Source organism: Hippocampus guttulatus, chromosome 23 (genome assembly GCF_054856545.1).
Source record: "Hippocampus guttulatus isolate MCC_2025c chromosome 23, RoL_Hgut_1.0, whole genome shotgun sequence".
NCBI classification, from domain to species: Eukaryota; Metazoa; Chordata; class Actinopteri; order Syngnathiformes; family Syngnathidae; genus Hippocampus; species Hippocampus guttulatus.
In genome coordinates this window covers 4,437,529-4,461,270 of record NC_141283.1, presented here as the reverse complement: position 1 = coordinate 4,461,270, position 23,742 = coordinate 4,437,529, and the positions used below count along the sequence as shown (strand labels likewise).

General features: G+C 43.2%; 3 protein-coding genes across 5 annotated transcripts; 2 read left to right on the top strand and 1 right to left on the bottom strand.

Moving 5' to 3' along the window:
* The first annotated feature begins 48 nt into the window (after window positions 1–48).
* On the top strand, window positions 49–9,897 carry LOC147185819 (poly [ADP-ribose] polymerase 1-like). The gene is made up of 23 exons (XM_086104524.1): window positions 49–290; window positions 1,434–1,599; window positions 1,679–1,797; window positions 2,093–2,307; window positions 3,137–3,227; window positions 3,314–3,430; window positions 3,511–3,687; window positions 4,499–4,661; window positions 4,740–4,880; window positions 4,953–5,204; window positions 5,471–5,536; window positions 5,631–5,763; window positions 6,095–6,290; window positions 6,366–6,494; window positions 6,589–6,672; window positions 6,878–7,000; window positions 7,076–7,204; window positions 7,325–7,423; window positions 8,055–8,207; window positions 8,311–8,438; window positions 8,518–8,579; window positions 9,092–9,206; window positions 9,294–9,897. Exons 1-23 carry the CDS (start codon window positions 168–170, stop codon window positions 9,373–9,375), a joined length of 3,063 nt encoding a protein of 1,020 aa, XP_085960650.1. The 5' UTR covers window positions 49–167; the 3' UTR covers window positions 9,376–9,897.
* Window positions 9,898–11,170: 1,273 nt separating this feature from the next.
* Window positions 11,171–18,142, top strand: LOC147185818 (protein lin-9 homolog). 3 transcript variants are annotated; one of them, XM_086104564.1, is made up of 15 exons: window positions 11,171–11,222; window positions 11,905–11,937; window positions 12,841–12,932; window positions 13,020–13,124; window positions 13,228–13,358; window positions 13,499–13,624; window positions 13,739–13,896; window positions 14,033–14,166; window positions 14,299–14,427; window positions 14,510–14,614; window positions 15,694–15,774; window positions 15,860–15,985; window positions 16,146–16,328; window positions 16,421–16,518; window positions 17,469–18,142. In XM_086104564.1, the coding sequence occupies exons 1-15, from the start codon at window positions 11,192–11,194 to the stop codon at window positions 17,572–17,574; spliced, it is 1,638 nt and encodes a 545-aa protein (XP_085960690.1). In that variant the 5' UTR covers window positions 11,171–11,191; the 3' UTR covers window positions 17,575–18,142. The 3 variants fall into 3 exon arrangements, with proteins under 3 accessions (XP_085960690.1, XP_085960688.1, XP_085960689.1); XM_086104562.1 differs by having other exon boundaries at window positions 11,200–11,222; window positions 12,844–12,932; XM_086104563.1 differs by lacking the exon at window positions 11,171–11,222 and adding an exon at window positions 11,351–11,551.
* Window positions 18,143–18,359: 217 nt separating this feature from the next.
* LOC147185817 (homeobox protein Mix.2-like) lies at window positions 18,360–20,908 on the bottom strand. The gene is made up of 4 exons (XM_086104481.1): window positions 20,694–20,908; window positions 19,259–19,479; window positions 18,992–19,112; window positions 18,360–18,916 (listed from the first exon to the last, which is right to left on the bottom strand). The coding sequence occupies exons 1-4, from the start codon at window positions 20,779–20,781 to the stop codon at window positions 18,399–18,401; spliced, it is 948 nt and encodes a 315-aa protein (XP_085960607.1). The 5' UTR covers window positions 20,782–20,908; the 3' UTR covers window positions 18,360–18,398.
* Window positions 20,909–23,742: the final 2,834 nt, after the last annotated feature.

The window sequence follows — 23,742 nt, the reverse complement described above, 5'->3', positions numbered from 1 at the left end:
AAAAGCGAGCGCGTATGAGCCCTCCTGTTTTCGCCATACCCTCTCTGAGCAGGCCACCACGCGGGCTTTGCCGCTCTGATTGTGATTGTTGTCTGTTGGAGAATAAACTTTTTTTTGTCTTTTTTGCTCTTCTTTTGCCCCCTTTTCCCAAACAACACAAAGCGAAAATGGCTGACTCTCAAGAAGACAAGCTTTATAAGGCCGAGTACGCCAAGAGCGGCCGTGCATCGTGTAAGGGGTGCAAGGAAAACATCGCTAAAGACTCGCTCCGAATGGCCATCATGGTGCAGGTTAGCTGCGTCCTCTGCGGTTTTCTTTGATGAAAGATACTCGAGCTAGGTGGCTAACGTCAAGTAAAAAATATTTGTAAATAAATAGACAACAACGCGAGGCGTTATACTTGAATAAAGCTAGCATTTTCTCACCTTACGTTCCGTTAAAAGAGTTTAAATGTATAACTGCGGCATGATGTACGGTAAGCGGAAGCCGTTGTTAGCTTTTCAAGGCTGGCATCGTTTGCTATGATTGATGCTTCATGTTGGCTCATGTGCACGTTTTTAAAAGCAAACATATATATTAAGACGATCCAGTGCAATTCTGTACCAAAATAATTGAGTAAGTCATTCGAATTCATTTGCGGATTCACACTATCGATACTGCGTCATATATCGTGAATCATGTCGATTTGCACTGGTGTAAAACTCAAGGCTCGGGGGCCAGATCTGGCCCGCCACACCATTTTATGTGGCCCGCGAAAGCAAATCAAAGATGACAACTTTCATGATGCTTGCCAAAATCTCTACTAAAATATCAAATCTTCATTTGTAATAAATAAGAGTGATACTGTTAGCATGTTCTTGTTACCATCATGGCGCAACGCTGCAACTACAGTTAAAATACATCTCATGAATCGTTCAATCAGCAGAGGTGGCGCTTTTCGTTGTGTTGGGGGATATCAATTGGTCTGGTTGGTGGCGGCAGGCAAATTTGAATGCAAATTTTTTCTGTCATTTGTACCTCAGGACTCCTATATTTACAATAAAATACTATGTTGTAATGCGCCATAATGATGATCCTTGGTAGCGTGAATGCCTGTATTTCACACCAACAACAAAAAGTGTGAGTGATATAGATTAAAAAGAGCGGAACTAAAGTTGTGAGGAAAAAAACAAAAATTTAATTGGCTGATCGAAATTCTGATTAGCTAGTAAAGAGTCACCAACCACACTGGCTGGTGTTCAAAAAAAGAAATTTAGAAGCCTGAATATTACTAAAATTAACATTTGACACGGCCCATGATGCTTTTTTAAAATGACACACTGTTGATTTTGTAATGCATCTGCTATCACAGAATAAATCGTGATATTGTCCAATGCAAAGTGTGATTCCTGATGATATTTATGAGGTTTCTTTGGTTCTTTTTCATATGTCAGTCACCAATGTTCGATGGGAAGGTCCCACACTGGCATCACTTCTCCTGCTTCTGGCAACGAGCGGCAGTCCAGTCCCCCTCTGACATCGATGGCTTCTCCGCCCTTCGCTGGGAAGACCAGGACAAAGTCAAGAAGGCCATCGAAAGCGGCGGAGCTACTGGAGGAGGCCAGTCCCTATTCCTTGGCCACAGAAATTCCGCACTCGATCAAGCGGTCGCTCATTCATCTGTGTTTTTTCCTTGTAGGAAAAGGCGGAAAGAAAGGCGGCGGCGCGCAAGGGGAGAAAACGCTCAGCGGCTTTGCGGTGGAATATGCCAAATCCAACCGCAGCACTTGCAAAGGCTGCGAGATGAAAATAGAAAAGGTTGTTGTCGTGCGTTTTGTCATGTATTTCGCCCACTTTTGACTCTTGCAGTTTGTTTCCACTTTATTCCATTTTTTTAGTAATCAACTTCTAGGTGGTAAAAACTCCCGAGTGCACCACTATTTTCACAACCCTGTACATTAACATAGCAAATCAAGGCTGAGTCAATCCTTTGGCGTTCACTGTCCATTTTGTAAGATTGCTGACAAAGTGGTGCATCATAACCCCGATGATTCCCCCCCCCCCCCCCCCCCCCCCAGTAGCGGCGCATTCAATTTTCTGGCTTAACCCGCAGGATCAGATCCGCGTGTCGAAGAAGACAGTGGACCCGGAGAAGCCTCAGCTGGGCCTGATCGACCGCTGGTACCACACGGCCTGCTTTGTGGGCTCCAGGGAGGAGCTGGATTTCAAGCCAGAGTACAGCGGCGCCCAGCTGAAAGGTTTCAACGCGCTGAGGGCCGAAGACAAGGAGGAGCTCAAGAAGAGGCTCCCGCCAGTCAAAGCGGAAGGGTGAGACCAGCGACACGTGCATTATTACAGCGTAGGGCCCGACTGATAGGGATTTTTGGGAGGTTGATACTGATTCTGGTACCAAATCCAGATTATCGATTAAGTGGCCAATTAATTTTAAAAAAATGGACTAAAATATATTTTTGGTTCCCTGAGTGTTTACAACAACTGCAGCATTCTACAAATGATGATTTTGGCAAAAAGATGAGAAAGTGGGGAATAAATAATAATTTTTAAAACACATTTTAAAAAATCATAATAAAACATAAAAAACATTTGTAATATGGATATTCGATCCAGAAATTGTTTTAAGATGTGAAAATACACACAAAGTATGAAGAAAAAAACCTCTTGAATGTTCAAAATGGACAAAGACTTTTAAATAAGCTCTTAAATTGACTAGGTTTTTTCTTTTACAAATACATGCAAAAATGATGTAATATCAGTAAGATTTACAATTGATGATCATTTTAAAATATATCAAATATATCTATAAAAAATAGTCAACATAAAATTGGAAATTATTGAATAATTATAATGCTTTTTTTTATAATGTTATTTTTATCAACCTTGTATTTTTTATATTAGGCAAAAGTACAACTAGAACCACTTGCAGTATTTGCGATAATAAATGTTAAGATTCATATTCACAAATACAAATTTAATATTAAGTAATCGGCCACCAATTTCACTATTTGTAGACTTTGGTCAAATGTGAGCAGAACACTGTTTTTAATGACATTTTTATTCGATTAGTGTTGCCTTTGGAATCAGAATAAATTTAAAATTTGAATCCAAATTATCGGGCTGAAGCTCCCTTCCTTTTCAGAAAGCGCAAAAACGAAGAGGTGGACGGAGTTTCCAAGAAACAGAAGAAGGAGGACGAAGCGGAGAGGAAAAAATTGGAAGCGCAGTTGAAGGTAACACTGACTTCCTTTTGATGTGCATGACGGCCATCGTATTTCCCCTCCCACCCCCATCTGAGTATGTTCGTGTGCCCTGTCAGGACCAAAGCCAGATCATATGGGGCATTAAAGACAAGCTGAGGAAGCATTGTTCCGTCAACGACATGAAGGAGCTGCTCATTGCGAACGACCAGGAGGTTCCATCCGGGGAGTCCAACGTGAGCGCATTTTAACAAATCTAATTGGGGGGAGGGATGTTTAGTGAATTTTTTGGTCGAACCCTGACTGTAATTGACAGGTGGTGGACTACTTGGGTGACGGAATGGCTTTCGGCGCGCTGGAACCATGCAAGGAATGCTTTGGGCAGTTGGTGTTTAAGGGCGACGCTTATTACTGCACCGGGAACATCTCAGCCTGGACAAAGTGTGTGTTCAAAACCACGAAACCCGCACGGAGAGACTGGGTCACCCCCAAGGTATGGCCACTGGGGCGAGTTGACAACTTTACTGCAAGCAAGTAGGGCTGCAACGATTGTCCGGATCACTCTGATTTATAGATCAACTAAAATCCATATTTGATCTGTCCAGTAAACCAATGTATCTCCTTTTTTCTTTGAAGGACGCACACAAAAAAAAAATATATATATATATATATATATTTCAATCAGTAATATCAGTAAGATATTACTGGAATCAAAGCTGAGCATATATATATATATATTTATTTATTTTTTTCCCTCAATATATTTTTGAGTGTAAATTTCACAAAAATGAAGTTGTAGTCTTACAAGCACAAAAAAGGTGAAAATCTAATCGGCCGTCAAGTTGTTTTGTTTGTCGCCAAATGCTAAATTCATTCCACTTTATTTTATTTTACATGATTAGTGTTGCAAATCTGATGAGCATCAAGTTGAAACAGTACAAGTACAGTGGTACCTCTACTTACGAACGTGTCTTCATACTAATTTGTGGGGCCCTTGGAACGGATTAGGGCATTTACGTGGAAAACATGTCTCGACTTACAAAATGTTCTAGTTAAGAAATTTCCTCCAGAACCAATTAATTTCACAAGTGGAGAGGGGGGGGGAGAAAAGGTCATAAACTACCAGTCAATTTTTTTTCCCAAGTCAAGCATGGCAATAAAAATTGTATTCTTATTTGTCACCAGCAAAGTCTTAGGAGAAAAGAACGGTGGCTTTCGCGTGAGCTTCCGATGCTATTGTGCGAATGGGAATGCCTTCTCCTCATACGTAGCAACCACATGACCATGTCATCTCCCGGTTTTAGGAATTTCATGAGGTTCCCTTCCTGAAGAAGTTCAAGTTTAAGCGTCAGGATAGAATTTACCCGAAGGAGGCGCCCGCTCCAAGCCAGCTCGCCGTCAAAGCTGAGCCTCTGGCCAGCGCCTCCGGCGCCCACGCAAAGCCGCTACCAGAGGGCGGACCCCCTGGTGAGTGGCGAGTCCAAACGTCCAGTTCAGGAACTTTAGTGGTCTTAACAGTTCGTGTTTGTAATGGTTGTGCTACAGACAAACCTCTCACTGGCATGAAGATGTTGACTGTTGGCAAACTGGCCAAGAATAAAGACGACATCAAGGCAGCCGTGGAGGAGCTGGGGGGAAAGATCTGCACCGCGGCCAACAAGGCCTCACTCTGCATCAGCACCAAGAGTGAGAAACCCCCGCGACACACTCGCAGCAACTCCATTTTGTTGAACGAATGAGTGATGTAACACTTCGCAGAGGAGGTGGAGAAGCTGGGCAAGAAAATGGAGGAGGCCAAGGAGGCGGGCGTGCGCGTGGTCTCCGAGGACTTCCTCACCGACATCAAGTCGTCGGGCAAAGCGCTCCAGGAGCTCGTCTCCCTGCACGCCATCTCCCCGTGGGGGGCTGAGGTCAAAGTGGAGACCCCTCCGCCGGCGCCCGCCCCGGCGCCCTCCAAGTCGGGCGCGATGGCTGCTTCCAAGAGCACCGGTAGAGTGAAGGAGGAAGAAGGTAAAACGCTCATTAGAGACGTGGCATCGCCGTTTGGGGGCCACAGTTTAGTACATTTTCAATGTTTTTCTTTCTCAACTGGAACATTCTTCCCAAGAGCACGACGACAATGGGGTTAGGTCTGTACAATGTAATCATATCGACTCTGCTGTGACACTTGAAGGCCATTTTCACACTTTATCATCATCGGTTTGGACACAGAATGACCAACGCTGATTACATCATAACCTACCTAACAAGTCATTTAAACATGGTCTCTATTCCAGGTAAGAGCAAAGCCAAGAAGATGAAGCTGACGGTCAAAGGAGGCGCTGCTGTCGATCCAGACTCAGGTAGCCTGAAAAGACCACATCACCGCCATTGTTTTCCTTCTTCCTCTCCTTGGAACTTGAAGGTGAATTGATGAATATTTATGAATTGATTCAGGTCTGGAGAACAGCGCTCACGTTTTGGAGCAAAACGGTAAAATGTACAGCGCCACACTGGGCTTGGTGGATATCATGCGGGGAACCAACTCCTACTACAAACTGCAGCTGCTGGAGGACGACGTACAGAAAAGGTTACCGAACGCGCGTTCACTGTCATGCGAATACGAGCCGGCGTTGCTCAGAGGAATTTTGAAAGGGTACATCAACACATAGACAGGCCAATATAACAATATGCATTTATCTTCTTTGAAAACAGCTAAAGATTTCTGCACATTATTGAGTCACCTACAGTACCTAATTGAAACGCTTCGTTTGTGTTATAGTGCCGCCCAGTGGACAAGTTGCGCACAACAGAAAGCGCCACAATGATTGAATCATGACCCACCAACTGTCTCATTCTTGACATTTTAGTTCATTTCATTATGAATGCATCTTTCCCATGCTGATTTGCCTTCTGCGCAGGTACTGGGTGTTCCGTTCGTGGGGTCGAGTGGGCACCACCATCGGGGGCAACAAGCTGGACAAAATCGGCGACAAGCACTCGGCGCTCAACAACTTCCTGTCGGTGTACAAGGAAAAGACCGGAAACGAATGGGCCGCCTCCACCTTCACCAAGTACCCCAACAAATTCTACCCGCTGGAGATCGACTATGGACAGGTTGGCACCAACACAGACACACACAGCCTCACTCGTGCATTTCCCTGTTGGAGTTTGCAGTCTATCGAATTGCAGGACGAAGAAGCCGTAAAGAGGCTGACGGCCACCGCGGGGACCAAGTCCAAGCTGGCCAAACCTGTCCAGGATCTGATCAAACAGATCTTTGACGTGGAGAGCATGAAGAAGGCCATGGTGGAGTTTGAGGTAGCCTTTGCACTTTGAACTTTGAGGTATGCTCAGAGTGATGCTCGGGTAGAGGCACATCTCCAAGGCACTGTTTTTCCATCCCTGTTTTCAGATTGACCTCCAGAAGATGCCGCTGGGAAAGCTGAGCAAGAGGCAAATTCAGAGCGCTTATGCTCTTCTCACGGAAGTGCAGCAGGTCAGTTGAGGAAAAAAAAAATCCAGATTTTTGTTCCCGCAGAATTACTACAAGTGGCAGAATGTTCTACATATTACAAGGCCAAAAAAAAAATAGGAGACTCAGTATTTTATATATAAAAAAAAAGGTGACACACAATATAGAGTGCTGTTTTCCTAATGAAGAAAACACTTTGCAAAAATTGCTACGTGCTTCCTTGATTTAGGCGGTGTCCGACTGTGTGCCCGATTCGCACATTTTGGATCTGTCAAATCGCTTCTACACGCTGATACCACACGACTTCGGCATGAAGAAACCTCCGCTGCTCAGAAACCTGGACTACATTCAGGTATGCGCGTGTGACACCCCCCAAGATCTGCGCTTACACAGGAATCAAAATGTTCAATCGATGTCCACCTGCCAGGCTAAAGTTCAGATGCTGGACAACCTGTTGGACATTGAAGTGGCTTACAGTCTGCTGAGAGGAGGAGCGCAGGACAATGAGAGGGACCCCATCGATATCAACTATGAGAAACTTAAGACCAAGATTGAGGTCGGGATGCTTCACCCACTTGATTCCGCCCCCCCCCCCCCCCCCTTTTTTTCCCCCCTTTAATTAGAATGTTATACTTCAACATGTTTATTTATTTTTGGGGTGGTTTATGTTTCTCAGGTTGTGGACAAGGCCACGCAGGAGGCTGACGTCATTCTGGAATATGTGAAGAACACGCACGCCGCCACGCACAACACGTATACACTGGAAGTACAAGAGGTAAGTCGCCCTCAGGCGGAAATGCCAATTATGTAACATGACACAGTATTGGATAATTATGAGAGGAAAAAAAATTGTGACATCACAATTTTACACACATCAAGTTGTACTATTGCAAGACTAAGCTGTAATTTTACTGGGGGAAAAAGTCAATTCATGTTGAAATAATGTCATTATAGATATAAATTAAAAAGCAAAATGTCATAATTTTACAAGAAGAAGTCACCAAATGACACGAATAAATAAGATAAGAAAACCTTTAATATTCTCACAATGGAGAAATTCCCACTCAAACGTCATGGTGTACAGCAATAAATATTCAAAATATTCAGCTCATTCAATTTCAAAAACTTTGAAGACAAAAAAATTCAACAATTTCCCAAATAAAGTCCCCACAAAAAAAAAAAATCCTAATTCTTTCCTAAATGACACATGGAACAAAACAGCTTCACATTCTTCCCGTACCAATCTCTGAATATTCAGTTCATTCAATTCACCTCAGGAATGACATTCAACATGCCAAACGTTTCCGTTTACCCAGAAATCAAGTTTTCTCCAGAAATCGCAAATGTCCTCATTTTATAAGACCAAATCTTGGAATTTTACCCGAGTGAAACGACTGTGATTTTAGATCTTCAAAATCAACCGCGAGGGAGAACGCCAGCGCTTCCAACCCTTTGAGGAGCTGCACAATCGGCAGCTGCTGTGGCACGGCTCCCGGACCACCAACTACGCCGGCATCCTCTCTCAGGGTCTTCGCATCGCCCCTCCGGAGGCCCCAGTGGTGAGTTTTTATTTATTTCCCCCTCTCCCAGTCATCAATCAGCCCACATCTTCTTCGTGAGAAGCATCGTTTCAAATCAAGTTGCGCTTTATTGTGTCTGTAGACTGGTTACATGTTCGGCAAAGGCGTGTACTTTGCCGACATGGTGTCCAAGAGCGCCAACTACTGTCACACCTCGCAGTCGGACCCCGTTGGCCTTCTGCTGCTCGCAGAAGTAGCCCTCGGCAATATGTGAGTGATTACTTGGACCTCTGCCACAAATGAAAATAAAGGGATGATATTGAGTTCATCTTTCTTTTCTTTATTCCAGGCATGAACTGAAAAAGGCTTCCCACATCACAAAACTGCCAAAGGGCAAACACAGTGTAAAAGGTGCGGTGCTCACAAAATAGTTTATTTGCAATGCTAAAATATTTATAGAAAGTTTTATTATTTTAAAAATAATTGTATATTGTTATACGTACTATTATTATTATTTTTAATTTTTAAATATTTAATGTTATTTTCATATTTATGTTTATATTTTGTTATTATTATATTTATTATATAAGTTATCTTTAGTAACACATTATGAGAATTTTTTTTTTACATGAAAATAAAGTTGAAAGTAATGAGAGAAAAAAAGCAATTTTAATTGCAAGATTAAATCCTAATTATGCAACTTTTACATTTTGGGTAGCAATATTACAAGAAAAAAGTTCTATGACAATGTTTTCACATTAAGACATGCGTTTGAGGAAAAATCTGGAAATTAAATTTTTATGAAAATAATGATTTTTTTTCTTGTAAATCGCAAGAAAAAAAGTTGCCTTTTTATGAATAATAAGCAAAAAGGTTGGGATTTTACAATAATTGTTTCTTGCTTGTTTCGTCTTCGCTTGCAGGTTTGGGCCGAACCGCTCCGGAATCGAGCGCCACCACCACTTTAGATGGCGTCCAAGTGCCTCTGGGAAAAGGAGCCAACACCAACATTGACGATGCAAGTCTCCTGTACAACGAGTATCCTTTCGGCCGACGCAACACATGCTGGCCTTTTGGTCTCATCATTATTATTACCCCGTCCGTCTTCCTTAACCGTCGCCACAGATACATCGTGTACGACGTAGCCCAAATCAATCTCAAGTATCTCCTGAAGATCAAGTTCAACTACCAAACGTCCTTGTGGTGAGCGGCGCAAACGGGAGCGCCATCTCGTCCAGGGGCCTCGCTATGATTCCGAAATTCTTTTGTCACTTTATGCTACTTCGTCGGCAGGTTTACTAGCTCACTTTGTCTCCCGTTAGTACGTGGAAAGCCGAGTTAAATGTGGGTTGTTTGTGTTAATTCTTGTCAAAAAGACAACTAGAATGCTAGGTTTCAGGAAGGAGTGGGAAACAGGTGAGAGCATATCAGATAGCCTACCGCGCAATTGAGAAAAACAAATACATCACCCTAAAAACAAAAACAAACTCAAAACACTGTACCCATAAATGGTCATCAGATATAATAATCCACATTGAAATGACAAATGGTTCCCTTCCCCTGGTTTTAGTGGGATTTGTGTCTGATATCTACTGGCCTGGTTTCATTTTAAAATACTGTACGGAACCCCCTTAGACATGTATATATTAGCATATTTTTGATTGTTTTTCTCTCTTCATGCATTTCTCTAGCAAAACAAATACAATAAAAGGCTCTTTCGAAACAGCAATGTCCTGTGTTCCATATGTCATTGACAGTTAGGTCCATATTGGGACATGGACACAATTCTCACCTTTTTGGCTCTGAACTAGTGATGCGCCAAAAATGTGCAGAGGCTTGTGATGAATAATGGGAGGGGCGTTTCCACGAAGCGCGTGTCGAGGCGCGCGTCATTTGGGCAAAATGCAAAAATGATGACGCGTGGTGCCTCGCTGGCCAGCTGGACCGCGTGACTGCCTCAGGAAGTGGTTCAATGCTTTGGCGAGCATTGTAAATACCGTACAGAGTACGGTATGAAGCGGCTGCAAAATGCAATGAGCCAATAATGTCCCCCGAAACCTGTCACATCATCAACACAAAGGAGGACAGACCCATGGGCCACTGCATATGTGGGTCTATTTAGTTGAACACATTTTGTTGTATGAGCAGCTATAGGTGGATAAACGGGTTAATTGTGCCTCCATCTGCCATCTAGTGGAGGTGTTTAATTGTCCCTGTCTGGTCGTATACGTCGCTCGCATAGAGGAACAAAGATGTGTTACAAAAAAACATTTTTTGACTCAATTTAGTGTAATTGGATCATCATGATTATCTTTCTTGTCAAAGAGGTTGGTAATCACTTAACCGGGGTGACTTGTTGCTGGCTCCATACGACCACGCACTTCCTGACCAGATGTGAGACAAAAATGCTAATTTAAATATGTGAGGTACTATGTTTGTACTCCATATCATTCCAAATCCGCAAAAATTATTAGGCCTACTCATGTAGTGTAGGGCAGTATAAAAGACCCTGCTTAAGTGCAACTAAGCCATGTATGCCACCTAGTGGTGAATCGTGACATTACTATTCAAAACCACAGTCCACCCCTGCATATTTGCAATTCGGCACTCATGGTCCTGGACTCCCATACTTGCAGAATTATTTATTTTCAATAGTTTATTTTTCAGTAATTTTGGAATTTTCCTGTTTTTTTCCGGATAACTCCCCAATTGACCCCAAATATGAATTATCAGCGTTTTTTGGAGGATGTAAAAAAACAAAAAAAACAATCCCGCACTACACATTACAGTGCCTTTATAATCTATTTTTTTTGTACATTTTTTTAAAATAAAGCATTCATGTACTACTAGTCTAAACAAATAATACCATTTGAAGATTTTAAGTCAAATTATCCACACATAGCCCCGAGCAAAAGCTTTTAAAAAAAGTAGGGAAGTGGGCCTCGGCTTGAGGCAGCGTCCCGACTCCCAACCCAGAATGCATTTTGACAACCTCTTTGAAAAAGCGGCGCGGCTCATGCAAGATGGCGGAGATGGACCAGCTGCTGGACGAGAGTGAGTAAAAACAACGTCCATTTCTACCCACTTTCGCTTCGTTACGACCCCCCCACAACACACCAGGGTGACCGCCTCCTCTGTTTAATTTCAAGTCTTTTTAAAAAATATATTCTTTCCTACAAAGTTCGAGACATCACCGGTCTCTTACCCAGGGGTCGATCAGGCTAACCCTGATTAGCACGAGACGCTAACGAAGGCTAACAGGGGAGTTTGTCAAGTTTCCTGCACTTGCACCGAGTAAACAAATAACGTTAGCTTAGCCGCTAGTTAGCACCCGCTAATAACAAAAGGAGCCTCCCGGGAGTGGGAACAAAACACTCAGTAAGGTGAGCTCGCTGTGCTACTCGTGCTCGCATCAAGTTTTATGTTTTATCGTCTCCGTGTCATTATTTTCGATACATCAATTTTACGGGCGTTCACGTGTCAGCCAGCAATTTGAATCGGGGTATTCTGTCCACACACCGAAGGAAGGTCTCGGTTGTCCACCCAGCTGTCGCCGTAACGTTACCCGTGTCTGACAGCTCGATCCTCGGCGTAGGCCTCGCTCGAAGCGAGCCCAGCCGGACTGTTTAAAGAGCAGCTGTTTGCAAGCATTGTATTGTTTCAAGATAATATGTATGTGTCATTGCAAAATGCACGAGAGGTACAGTGTGTATAATTCTCCTCATTTCTTGGTTAGGCTCCTCGGCAGAAGCACTTGTCAGTCTAAAAGGTATGTGGGTTATTTTCTGTTTACAATCTTATTGATACAATATGGAATCAATGTGCAATTAGTCTGCTGGAACATTTACTGTTGGCCGGCCAACATTCTGAAGATTTGGTACAGATTTAAGTTAAACACCCTCTAAATAATTAATCGATTGTCAAAATAGCGGTCAATTTGCTACTTAGTTTTCAGCTATTAAATTAACTTGGACCCAAACTCCAGCTATAAAATGTTTATAATTGTGTATTTTAATGATTATCTTATCAATTAATTGCATAATTGGATGAAAGCACGTATTATTAAACAGCAATACTAAACCACTCAAAAAACAAACAATAGCTCTGAAAAACGGATCAAAGATATTTTTTGTTTTAAATGGGCTGTCACTGATATAGTGCTTTTCTACCTCGGTGCTTCACACTGTTACTTCATTCACCTACTGGTGACTCAGCACCAGGCGCAAGTGGGCGGTCTGAATTTTTGCTCATGGACACTTTGATGTGGTTGCAATGGCAGGGGATCGAACCACCAACCTTTGGGTTGGGAAACGACCACTCTACCACTGAGCCATGCTGCCCCAAAAATGAGTCAAATTGTCTCATTTTTACTCTATGCTCAACAATGTGTGCTGCACAATCAAGATGAGTCAAGTTATTTCAATTTACGGATTTTCAGTTTCAGCCAAACCATTTAAAATAATTGTGAACCATTGTTGAGCCACCACCACAGAATTGTGAGACGTTTATTTGTGGAAGCAATCGATTAACTCATTTCGATCCTGTCTGCAACAAATCATTTTGGAAATGACCAATTAAGAGTTTTATTCTTGACCTGCTTGAAAAGAACCATGCAAAGCCCTGCTAATCAATTCTGAATGACTTGCTCATTCCTCAAATGTCCTCGTCACAGAAGGAAGTTTGTCCAACACTCTGAATGAAAAGAATGCCTTCCCAAGAGCTCACAACACCAGGGGACGCCAGTCCACCCTCACCATGGAAACGGCAAGACATTTGGGTTGCTATTATAAGAGAGATGACGCAAAAATATGCCACAAACCTCACCGTAAACCTCCCCGTTTGCCTTCACAGCCCACCCGGGGCTCCAAGAGGAGTCGGTACGAGGATGATCATGCACCGCAGCGTCCCCCGTCCAGATCACCGCGAAGGAGCCAGAGGGTCAGCACCACACCACAGGTTTGGAATAAGAACACCACACATGCTCCATGCTTACAATTGTTCATACAAACCTCATCTGTAATGGTCAACCATTGCCCTTTTTTTTGTTTGTTTTTTGCAGAAGTTTTCCAGTGTGGTGACGCCTGACAAGAAGTCATCGCAGAGAATAGGATTGCGATTAAGAAACCTCCTCAAGCTGCCCAAAGCTCACAAGTGGTGCATCTACGAATGGTTCTATTCCAATATCGACAGGTAAACTCATCAGTAACCTGCAAACAAAATGATCGCGTTATTTTTGTTCTCATTCGAATTCGCAATCAAATGAAAAATGTATTTCTGATGTCGTACGAAATGTTTTTTTTTTTTTGTCCCTTTCTAAATTTGCATTGCAGGCCTCTTTTTGAGGGCGACAATGAGTTCTGTCTTTGTCTGAAGGAGTCTTTCCCCACCTTAAAAACCAGGAAGTTGACGCGAGTGGAATGGGGGACCATCCGGAGACTGATGGGGAAACCCAGACGGTACATCAGTCACCACCCCCGTCCCTGACATTGTGGCTCCTCTAAGCCTCTGATCTAGCAACAAATTTCCACCTTGTTTTTGGAGCCAAGAATTGTTTGCTACTATTTGCCCAGGTGCTCGTCGGCGTTCTTTGCCGAGGAGCGGACGGCGCTGCGGCAGAAAAGACAGAAGATGCGCTTACTGCAGCACAGAAAACTATCGGACGTGTCCAACTGCAAAGACCTTCCTGATGAAATTCCGCTTCCTCTCATCATTGGAACCAAAGTCACTGGTAACAAACAGTTGCCGATTGGGTGCGGTTGAAAATGCAACCTTTTAGCGGCACATGCTGTCTCATTTACACCGCAGGCCCCCCATACTCACACGTATTCTTTATCCTCTGCAAAAACCGGCGAATGTGTCAATAGCTCGACTACGAGGCCTCCACGACGGCTTGTTCACGGGGCAGATCGACGCAGTGGACACCAGCGCGGCCACTTACCGCGTCACCTTTGACCGCAATGGCCTAGGAACACACAATGTGCCTGACTATGAAGTTCTGGTACGTCACACTGGTTCATTGTGACAGTTCCCGCGCCAACTCTTCCCCTCTGCTAGGTACAACAACCGCTTTTTAAGCAGCTCGTCATCACTTAAATGTTTTTGTTTGTTTGTTTGACGGTCTGCCTCGCAGAGCAACGAGCCCAACGAGACGATGCCCATTTCAGCCTTCGCCCAGAAGCACCGGACGACGCGCTACATGCAGAACCTTATGACTCCACCTCGAGGTCCCTACCCGTCCGCCACCACTCCCGTCCTCATGGTATTACCGCACATCGTAGTGATGAAATGATCATTTGAACTGTCCGTCGGGGGGGAAAAAAAGTCTTTTATCCCTCTCCCAGGACCACCATGACCCACTCATCAACCAGTCACCATGGCGGACCAGTCTGCCCACTGCAGATGGAGACACCCTCGGAGGGTTTCCTGTCAAGTTCCTGGTCCAAGTGGTACACACGCATTTTTCACTAGTGTATAAAAACACACACAGACATTGAATATATTTATTTAATATACCGTATTTTCCGCACTATAGAGCGCACCAAAAAGTCTTCCATTTTCTTAAAAGCTCACCGCGCGCCTTAAAATCCGGTGCGCCTTGTGTATGGTCATTATGGTAATATGTCGACCCCAAAATGGCTCCTTGGTGGAGACACGCTTACAATGTTATAACTTGCTGTTGGTTCAGTGAACTGTGTCGCTGCTTTATTAAATACGTTTTTGTTGCAGCTCTGAAAAAAGGAGCGCTATAGTGTTGTTTTTTTTTAAAAAAATGCACACTTTATTCATGGTTTTCACAGTCTCAACAAATACAGGTACCTGTACGTCTTTGTCCGCCTCCGTGCCTTCTCTTTTTCCATTGAAGTCGAGAGGCGTTCATGACTGCCTCCGAAAAACGTAAATTAACGATTCCTTCAATGAAACTATGAAAATTAAAAATAATGCATCAAAACAGAAAATCAAACGAAGAAATCACAAAATAAATTCTATAGCCCCCCCTACAGAATTTATTTTGTGATTTCCTCGTTTGTGAATACACAACAAAGGAATAAATAACAAAAACTTCTGAGACAGTCCACTCCCCAACATTTAACTAACATCTGATCGTTCTGCTGGAGCTACGCTGAAGGAAATGCCATGGGGGGGCTATAGAATTTATTTTGTGATTTCCTCACTTGAGTTTCTGTTTTGATGCATTATTTTTAATTTTCGTAGTTTCATTGAAGTAATCGTTAATTTACGTTTTTCGAAGGCAGTCGTGAACGCCTCGCGAATCGAAAGGAAGGAGTCCAGCTCCATCTAGTGGATGCATTGCAGATTGCGTTTTATAATCCAGTGCGTCCAATATATGGAAAAAATGAAAAAATAGACCATTCATTGAAGGTGCGCCTCATAATCCAGTGCGCCTTTTAGTGCGAAAAATACGGTATATACATCCAAATTTGTCATCGTACATGTACCGTGATTTCGAATGACATCCTGTTCCTGCTTTCTTATTGCCTAACATATTTTCCCGCTCCGTTACCAGACAAGGTTATCCAAGATCCTGATGATCAAGAAAGAGCACATCAAGCACTTGAAAGACATGAACACCGAAGCGGAGAAGATGGTACAAACGCTCTCAGCCCTTCATAAAAAAAATGCTTTCATCATCGCATGATTTGAAAAGGCGAGTCGATACTTCTGCGTTTCAGAAATCGTACGCCTTGCCCATTGACCTGGACTTCCAGAAGCGCTACGCGTCCACTGTGCTCGAGCTGGAGCAGCTCAACAAGGATCTCAACAAAGTCCTACACGAAGTGCAGCAGTTCTGTTGCGAGGTAAATTGTGTGTAAAAATGCTCGAATGCGCACGTTAGCTTCCTGTCGCATCTTGGGTTGGCACTCAAGACACGCAATAAGTCAAGTGCAGATGCATCGGTGTATTTTGGCAACCTAAACCCTTCAGTTCTTTTATGTCTGACCTTCACGTGGCATCCAGCTCTCTCCAGACCAGGGTGCGCTTCCCGCTGACAACCCGGCGGACCTGCGACGACACTGCGAGGACGAGGCTCAGCAGATGGTGCACCTGAGCGACTCTTCCAAGGACGGCCAGCAGAGCGTGACCAACGCCAGCCTCACGCACCTCGTCTCGCGCCTAACGGCTCTGCTGCTGCAGATCAAGGTCGGCGTCTGTCTCCCGAAAACACTCGCGGCCACTAGCTGCAAGGCAAAATTAGTTTTCAAGTATCGTAAATGTGAATGTTGTTTTTGCAGTGTCTGGCAGACGGCGGAGACCTGAATTCATTTGAGTTCAAATCTCTCACAGAGTCCCTCAACGACATCAAAGCATCCATCGATCCCTCTAACCTCAGGTAGCTTAGACCAGGAGGTCCGCTTCTCGAGAGCTACTATCCAGCCTGTTTTAGATGTCTCCCTCTTCCAACACGCCTGATTTAAAGGATTGTTATTGCGCTTCTCAGAGTTTGTTGATGAGCTTATCATTTGAAGCAAAGCGTGTTAGTTGGAAGAAGGAGACGTCTAAAACAAGCTGGATCAGGACTCTTGAGGACCGGACTTGGGCACCACTAGTTTAGATTCTCGCCAAAACGCCCTTTATGCGCCCCAATGATGTGCAGCAAGGTTGATGAATATAGCAGTGATTGGAGAGAGGCAACCTTCAATTTTGTAAAATCTTTGTAATTCCTGTCAAGTCCCATGGAAAGTGACCAAATATGAAAATCATTCCATCCATCCATGTTCTGATCCGCCTAATCCTGGCAAGGATCGCGAGGCATGCTGCGGCCTATCCCAGCTGTCTACGGGCGGTAGGCGGGGGACACTCTGAACTGGTTGCCACCCAATCGCAGGGCACACATAGATGAACAAATATCCGCGCTCAAACTCACACCTAGGAACAATTTAGTGTCCAATCAGCCTGCCGTGTATTTTTTTTGGAATGTGGGAGGAAACCGGAGTACCCGGAAAAAACCCACGCAGGCCCAGGAAAAACATGCAAACTCCACACAGGAAAGTCGGAGCCGGTATCGAACCCATGACCTCTGCACTGTGAGGTTGACGCACTAACCACTGGACCACCAGGTCGTGTCCAAAATATCAAAATATATCACCCCCCCCCCCCTCCAAAAGACATCACGATAGCGGAACCAATAAAACAGTGGGATGTTTTAATTGAGACTCTTAAGGGCAGATGCGCGTTATTTATGGAACTTTGGGAAGTTGCTCTTCAATGAAAATGTCTTGACCCCTGTGAATCACAGTCCGTTGTCATTACCAAGCTTGTTCTGTGTTGTTGTGCTTGCAGTTGCTTCCAGAACAACGTCGAGATCCACGTGGCGCACATCCAGAGCGGCCTGAGTCAGCTCGGTAACCTGCACGTATTTTCGGCCAACAACACCAACGCGGTGTGAGCAGCCGATCTCCGCAGACCGGTGCACACACTAACACGAGCACACATTTACGCCGCTAGTAACCCTCGCGAAAGGACACCTCGAATCTTCCTTTTATCACCCTCCAGTTTTATCTTACGGAAGGAAACACTTGTGCGCTCAAATGAAACATCTCCACGGTGTTCGCCGGCTCCTCGTGCCAAAAGTTGATTCTTAGAATTGCTATGTATTTATTTATTTCAGAAAAAGGTGTTTTGCCCGTTTCGGCTTTGTTCCGAGCGCGGGCTAACGAATGTTTTATAACATTGTAGATATTTGTACAATATCTGTGAAATTATTCCTACTGTTGGCTTTTGTAATTTTTCTGTGCGCTCAAAAGAGACTTTGATATTTTTTTAAAAGGAGAATTCTTCAGCGGGGAGTTTAAAAACGCCTTTTACCCCTGGGGAATGAAAACAAACAAAAAAAAACCACCTCATCGTTGCATTTCCGCATCTGTCACACTGTCATACCGAATGTTCAATATATGAAAACGCCCTGTATATACTTGTTTGTCTTTTTTTATATTAAACACAACATTGCAAAGCTGTTTTTCGGCAAGAACACTGGATTCAAGATGAAACCGTTTTATTACAATCTTACAATAAATAGAAGATATTTTATGCAAACAACAATAGCGCAGAGTTGACAAATTTAGTTTTACTGGGTTATTCAACATCAAGCCAACACACGGTTGTGGCTTTTTGATGATCAACTATTTTTTCTGGGGGGGGGGGTGGGGGGGTTATGTACAGTCTACATGAAGGTTATGGCAATGCGTAGTCATGAAAGACCATCACCGCATCTTAGATAAAACCACCAAATCCAACCATGGCCTCACTCTCCCAATCTGAGTCCGAATCGTAAAAGTCCGGCAAATCTGCGCCGTGGACTGGCGAGAATCCATCGAACGCCTTCCCCGCCGCCCTCGCATGCGCGTACTTGAGCGGGCCGCCGGCGTCTTTGGGCGATGACCTGCTGAAGTTGTTCTGCACAGGGATGGGCGGGATCACCACCTTCATCTCGGGCCCGATGGTCTTGTTGGGCGGGAAGTTGTCGTACTCCACCAGAACCTTGGGATCGCCGCTCATGCCGTCCTTGGAGGGGTAGATCAGGACGTTATTGGCCGTGATGTCCACGTTAGCCTCGCGCCGTTGCAACTGCTCGGCCTTCCCTCGCCTCGCGTCTTTCTCGTAAAGACAGGATGCCAAAAAATGGTCGCCTGGGGCTTTGGTCCTGTGGGGTTCCTCGACTGGGGTTCTGTAGGCGTCTTGTAGTCCAAAAGCAGTCCTGTGAGCCTCTGTACTGTGGCCGTTGTCATAAACTGAAAGAAAAAAAAAATGATGAACACAGTAATGATCACAATGAATACGATGCTAGTTTTTCTGCGGGTGCTTACGTTTGTCTTGGTTCATCCTGTTGGGGAGCTGATGAAAGGATGGCAGTGGATTGGGAGGTTTCACGGGCACCGAGGAGCCCACTTGGCGACGGGATTTTGCTCTCCTGTTCTGGAACCACACCTGAAAGTGGAGGAAAAAAATCGAACACTTAAGAAATTTGAATACAGGGGCTCTCTGTTTACAGCGCAGTTCTGTTCCACACGTGAAGTAAGAGACCGCAACTTGTGGGTAGCCTGTTTAGTCACGCATCTCATATTTGAACATACCTGTATTCGGGACTCGGGCAGACCGGTGAGCGCCTCAAGCCGCTCCCTCAGGTAGATATCCGGATACTTGGTGTCAGAATACACCTTCTCCAGCACCTCGATTTGCTGCTGGGTGAAGTTGGTCCTCTTCCTACGGTGGGTCAGTATGGCCACGCATTTGTCCACCCGCGGAACCGAGGCAGCCGTGGCCAAATAGTTGGTTACGTCATCACCTCGAAAATCTGAAGGGGACATTTAAGGTTGATGTGAGTGTGTTGGTGCACTAGTAATTGTAAGAATATTATACATCGGTAAAATTGAAATTTCAAAAATAGTCATCAGAAATCACCTTTGCTGATTGAAAAGAATGGAAATGCATTCTATAAAAACATAGCGCGACTATGAATGACATAGAATGTATTAAAGCTTTTTTTTGCTGTTTTTTTTTTTTTTTACCCCCTTCAATTCAATGGACATTGTGCTGCTCCTTGTAGTCTGCCTGCCTTGGCCACCGGTTGCAGGATAATGAAGCACGCGTGCTTAATACGTCAATCGCGATCGACCGGTAGCCCGCCACTGGTACCAAGTCGGGATGAAAAAGCGCTCGAAAAAGATTTGTGTGTCTGTGTGCTTGTTATTATTGTTATATATGTTTCTTTTTTGATTGTGTGTGTGAAACCATACATGTGCGGTCACGGGTCGACCGCGGGAAGTTGGTTGCTTGAAAAGTAGATCTTCAGTCAAAAAAAAGGTTCTGGACCCCTGATGTAGAGTATACGTACACGTGGAGGTGGTCAGTTCTCAAGCTCCTCAGTAAGATGCTAGATTTGTTTCAGGGGAGGATAAAGAATATATACATGCTGTGAGTATGACATGATCAGTCACCATGTGATGCTTAAAAGGGTTCCAACGCCATGGCAATGATGCTATTCGTCAGTCGACGACATTTTGCATTCTTAGCATTTAGCGAAACAGAACTGTTCGCCAAAGATGAAGCTATGTGGTTGTTTAAAATACAGAAATGTACTTATGTGAAAAGGTTTTCTGACATTAAGCGACGTTAAGCTTTTTTTTTCTCTTTCGTGAACGATAGAAAAGTGCTTATGCCGATAAAATTCATAAGTATGGTGGCGATTGCTTGGATATTATCAGAGGTCGAAGAGGGCATGAGTACAGCTGTTCGTGTGAATTGTGGTGACAATTCATAGTAGTTTTCTGACATTAAGTGACGTTAAGCTTTTTTTCCTCTTGAGTTCACTGGCACCATCCAGTGCTTGCCTTTAAAATGTTGACTGGCAATGTAAAATGAAAAAATGTACTTGAGTGGACGAAGATGAATAAATTTTAGAAGGGAAAAACTCTAAGTAGAATACCCCCCCCCCCCCCCCCCTAAAAAGAAATCTAACTTGCAACTACCAAACGAGTCCCGTGAAGCTTCGAAGGAGCGACACCTTACCAGGGTTGCCCATCTGAAGAGTTCCTTCGTGGTACAACTGCAAGTGGTTGAGGTCCCCGACGGGCAGGTTTCCGTGGATGGCCGACATCGCTTTCTCGCCGTCGTCACGTCCCAACCCGAAAAAAAAGTGAGCTCGGAAGAGGTCCGCTCAGAGTTAAATGTCCCGGCGGATCAAAGGTGTGACGTGCAAAGTGTGAACTAGGCGGCCGTCGACGCTCAGCAGCCCCCGCTAAGCGCCAACTTCAGACGTCTGCGGCCCTCCGGAGGTGTGAAGCTCCGGAGGGCCGCCGCAAGTCTCTTCTTAAAAGGAAAAAAAAAAGGACTTTTAATAGCATGAGCGCGTTCAATACACATCGGCAGAGAAAACATTTATCCGCTTTGGCATGGGACGAGCCATTAATGGACCTGTCACCTTCAAAGACCGTCGGAAACTACCACTTTCCTCTCTCCCGACACAAGCTCCAAACTTCGGCTTCACCCCAGTTTGCATTAGCGAGAAAGAGGAGAAAACGAAAATAAAGTAGAATTGCAATAACGGGGTCCAAATTTTACAAATGAAAAAAAAAATTAAATATGCCTTTCAAAAATAAATGTTATAGTCATTAGACACTAATATAAATAAGAAATGGAGATTTAAGTCATGAATCGTCATGACCAGTTAAAAAACGTAATATCCTGTATAAAATCAGAGTTTTATAATATTCATTTTACACCAATATAAACCATCCACAATTTAACAAGAATATTGACATGATACACCGACGAAATTGTAATTTTACAAGACCTAAATGATTAGACAAGTTGGAATCTTACAAGTCAATCCTCACCAATATTGCAATTTTACTCTAATCAAATGACATCGTGTCTCGATCAAATACTTTTAAAATAAGTATGCACAATACAGTTCGGATTTTTGTAATACTTACATGCCAATGAAATACAAATTTAACAATACCTTCGTTGTAACAAAATTTAAGGATGCACTATACATCGACCAAAATAGCAATTTAAATTATTATACAGCAATAACATCCTAATCTTACAAGACTGCTATTATGCAGCAATATAATTGTGATGTTATAATAATAGTCCATCTGCAAAAATTTTACAGGATCTCTTATATTTACACACTAATAAAATCACAATGTCACAAAAATAACACCATTTGAAATGTTACGAGGGGAAAGTGAAAATATATCACAATGTGTGAGAGTAGAAAATGGATGTATTCATTCTTTTAAATCAACTGCGTCATTTAAAAAAATACAAATAAAAGTACGATTAATATATTAATATCAAATGATTGCCAGACATTTGCTTGCATTTACGCAAAGATATATACCGTATCTGCTTATATGTTTTTACGTTTGCGGATAAAGTGTCCTTATGTGCACATTTTGAGCATGACGTCTCTGATCCACTGGTTAAAGGACACTTTGATTCTCTCCTCTTTCATCTGAAACTGCTTCAAACAACAAAGCGTGTGACGGAAAAGTGGTTAGGACTGCACGACTGTCCGTGTTTTATGTTATGTGTTGTGTTTATTATTTTACTTTATGTTAACTGTTTTGTGAAGCGCTTTGTTACAGCTGTCGCTGTTGTGAAAGCGCTATATAAATCTGCATGTATTGTATTGTATTGTATGTATTTATTTACTATTAACGTGCTTTTTGACTTTTCTGTACCATACAAATGCACCCTGGAAATCAATAAAATAGTGTAGTTGCCATTATACTGCCCAAAACTAGAATGGCCCCTCCCCCCAATTTTAAACCTATGCAAATGCTTGCACACTTGTTCTAAAATGTCCAACACAGATGTGCTTGGATGCAACTATTATTAATCTAGTTAACATTAATTTAAATGACTGGGATTTTCTGTGGCACTCTGTGCTTTGAACTTGGCTGCACATAGGAAGTGATTCACCCTCAGTGACAACAAAGTGTGTCACAATACACAAAGACAAGTTCCAAAGTGTTCCACGGTGCTTGACACCTGAATGGCCTCATTAAATCCTCGCAAGGATCATGTCCAGAGGTGAGGTGACACCAACTTCTTCCTGTCTACTTGACCCCCGCACCCCCCCCCCCAAAAAAACAACTTGAAATAGAATCATCATGTAAACTCAAGGCAAAATAATTCAAACACATATCAGATTAAACATTTATGGATTTGAATTCATGTATTCATCTATGAACACATTTACAGTTTCAAGCAATGAGATTGGATAGTTTGTCAAAAGATGAGTCAACACTTGTGTCTGTGGCAAAAAATAGCAATAATCAGTCTGTATGCATTGGAAAATGACACGAATACCAGTATATGCAGAAGTGAAGAGCAGTAGTAATAGTCAAAAATATTGTATTACATCAAATATACTACACGGGCATTAATAAATATTTACCGGTATCTTTAAGGCAATACATGTATCAATACATTCTCTTGAAATCACAATTTGAGCGCGAACTAAACACCACAGCATGAAGCATGACGGATTGACAGGAATAGATATATAAATGTTGCACTCCAAAACTGCCGGTCTTAATACTGAGGTGCCATCGACCATCTAATGATCAAATATACAAAGACCGCTGGACTGTTAACATATCACTGCAGAATGGGGGATCATTTACCCGTCTGTCTGTTAAATGTATACTGGTCAGTTGAAGAAGACGAAACAAAAAGAAAAGTAGTGTGTCCTTATAGGTGTCAAACAGACGGCCAGTACAGTAAAGTCTTTTTCCCCTGTTTGATGTTTGACAGCACAACCTCCTCAACTGCCTTTTAATCTGACTAAAACTCACTGAACACAAAATCAATCAGGCTAAAGTTTTTTAAAAATAGCTTCCCGGATGAACATGAAAATCATAGCAAGTGCAATATATTTCAATAAAATAGGATACAGGATTAATAAATATGTGTGTGTACAATAAATTCTAAATGTAACCCAAAGGATGAGCAAATATATTCTGATGCAAATGAGCATAAGAGTGCACTTAAAAGGACAGCTCAATACACAGGTTACTCCAGTGGATCATGGCATTTAAGA

What these genes read in the sequence shown, in the direction of transcription:
- LOC147185819 (XM_086104524.1), top strand. Translation starts at nt 168, where the DNA reads ATGGCTGACTCTCAAGAAGACAAGCTTTATAAGGCCGAGTACGCCAAG. An exon ending in TGCTGTCGATCCAGACTCAG is followed by an intron (nt 5,537 to 5,630) that starts GTAGCCTGAAAA and finishes GAATTGATTCAG; the next exon opens with GTCTGGAGAACAGCGCTCAC. An exon ending in GAAACCTGGACTACATTCAG is followed by an intron (nt 7,001 to 7,075) that starts GTATGCGCGTGT and finishes TCCACCTGCCAG; the next exon opens with GCTAAAGTTCAGATGCTGGA.
- LOC147185818 (XM_086104564.1), top strand. Translation starts at nt 11,192, where the DNA reads ATGGCGGAGATGGACCAGCTGCTGGACGAGA. An exon ending in ACACCGAAGCGGAGAAGATG is followed by an intron (nt 15,775 to 15,859) that starts GTACAAACGCTC and finishes TCTGCGTTTCAG; the next exon opens with AAATCGTACGCCTTGCCCAT. An exon ending in TGCAGCAGTTCTGTTGCGAG is followed by an intron (nt 15,986 to 16,145) that starts GTAAATTGTGTG and finishes CGTGGCATCCAG; the next exon opens with CTCTCTCCAGACCAGGGTGC.
- LOC147185817 (XM_086104481.1), bottom strand. Translation starts at nt 20,781, where the DNA reads ATGTCGGCCATCCACGGAAACCTGCCCGTCGGGGACCTCAACCACTTG. An exon ending in TCTTCAGATGGGCAACCCTG is followed by an intron (nt 19,480 to 20,693) that starts GTAAGGTGTCGC and finishes TGTCCCCTTCAG; the next exon opens with ATTTTCGAGGTGATGACGTA. An exon ending in TGCCCGAGTCCCGAATACAG is followed by an intron (nt 19,113 to 19,258) that starts GTATGTTCAAAT and finishes CTCCACTTTCAG; the next exon opens with GTGTGGTTCCAGAACAGGAG.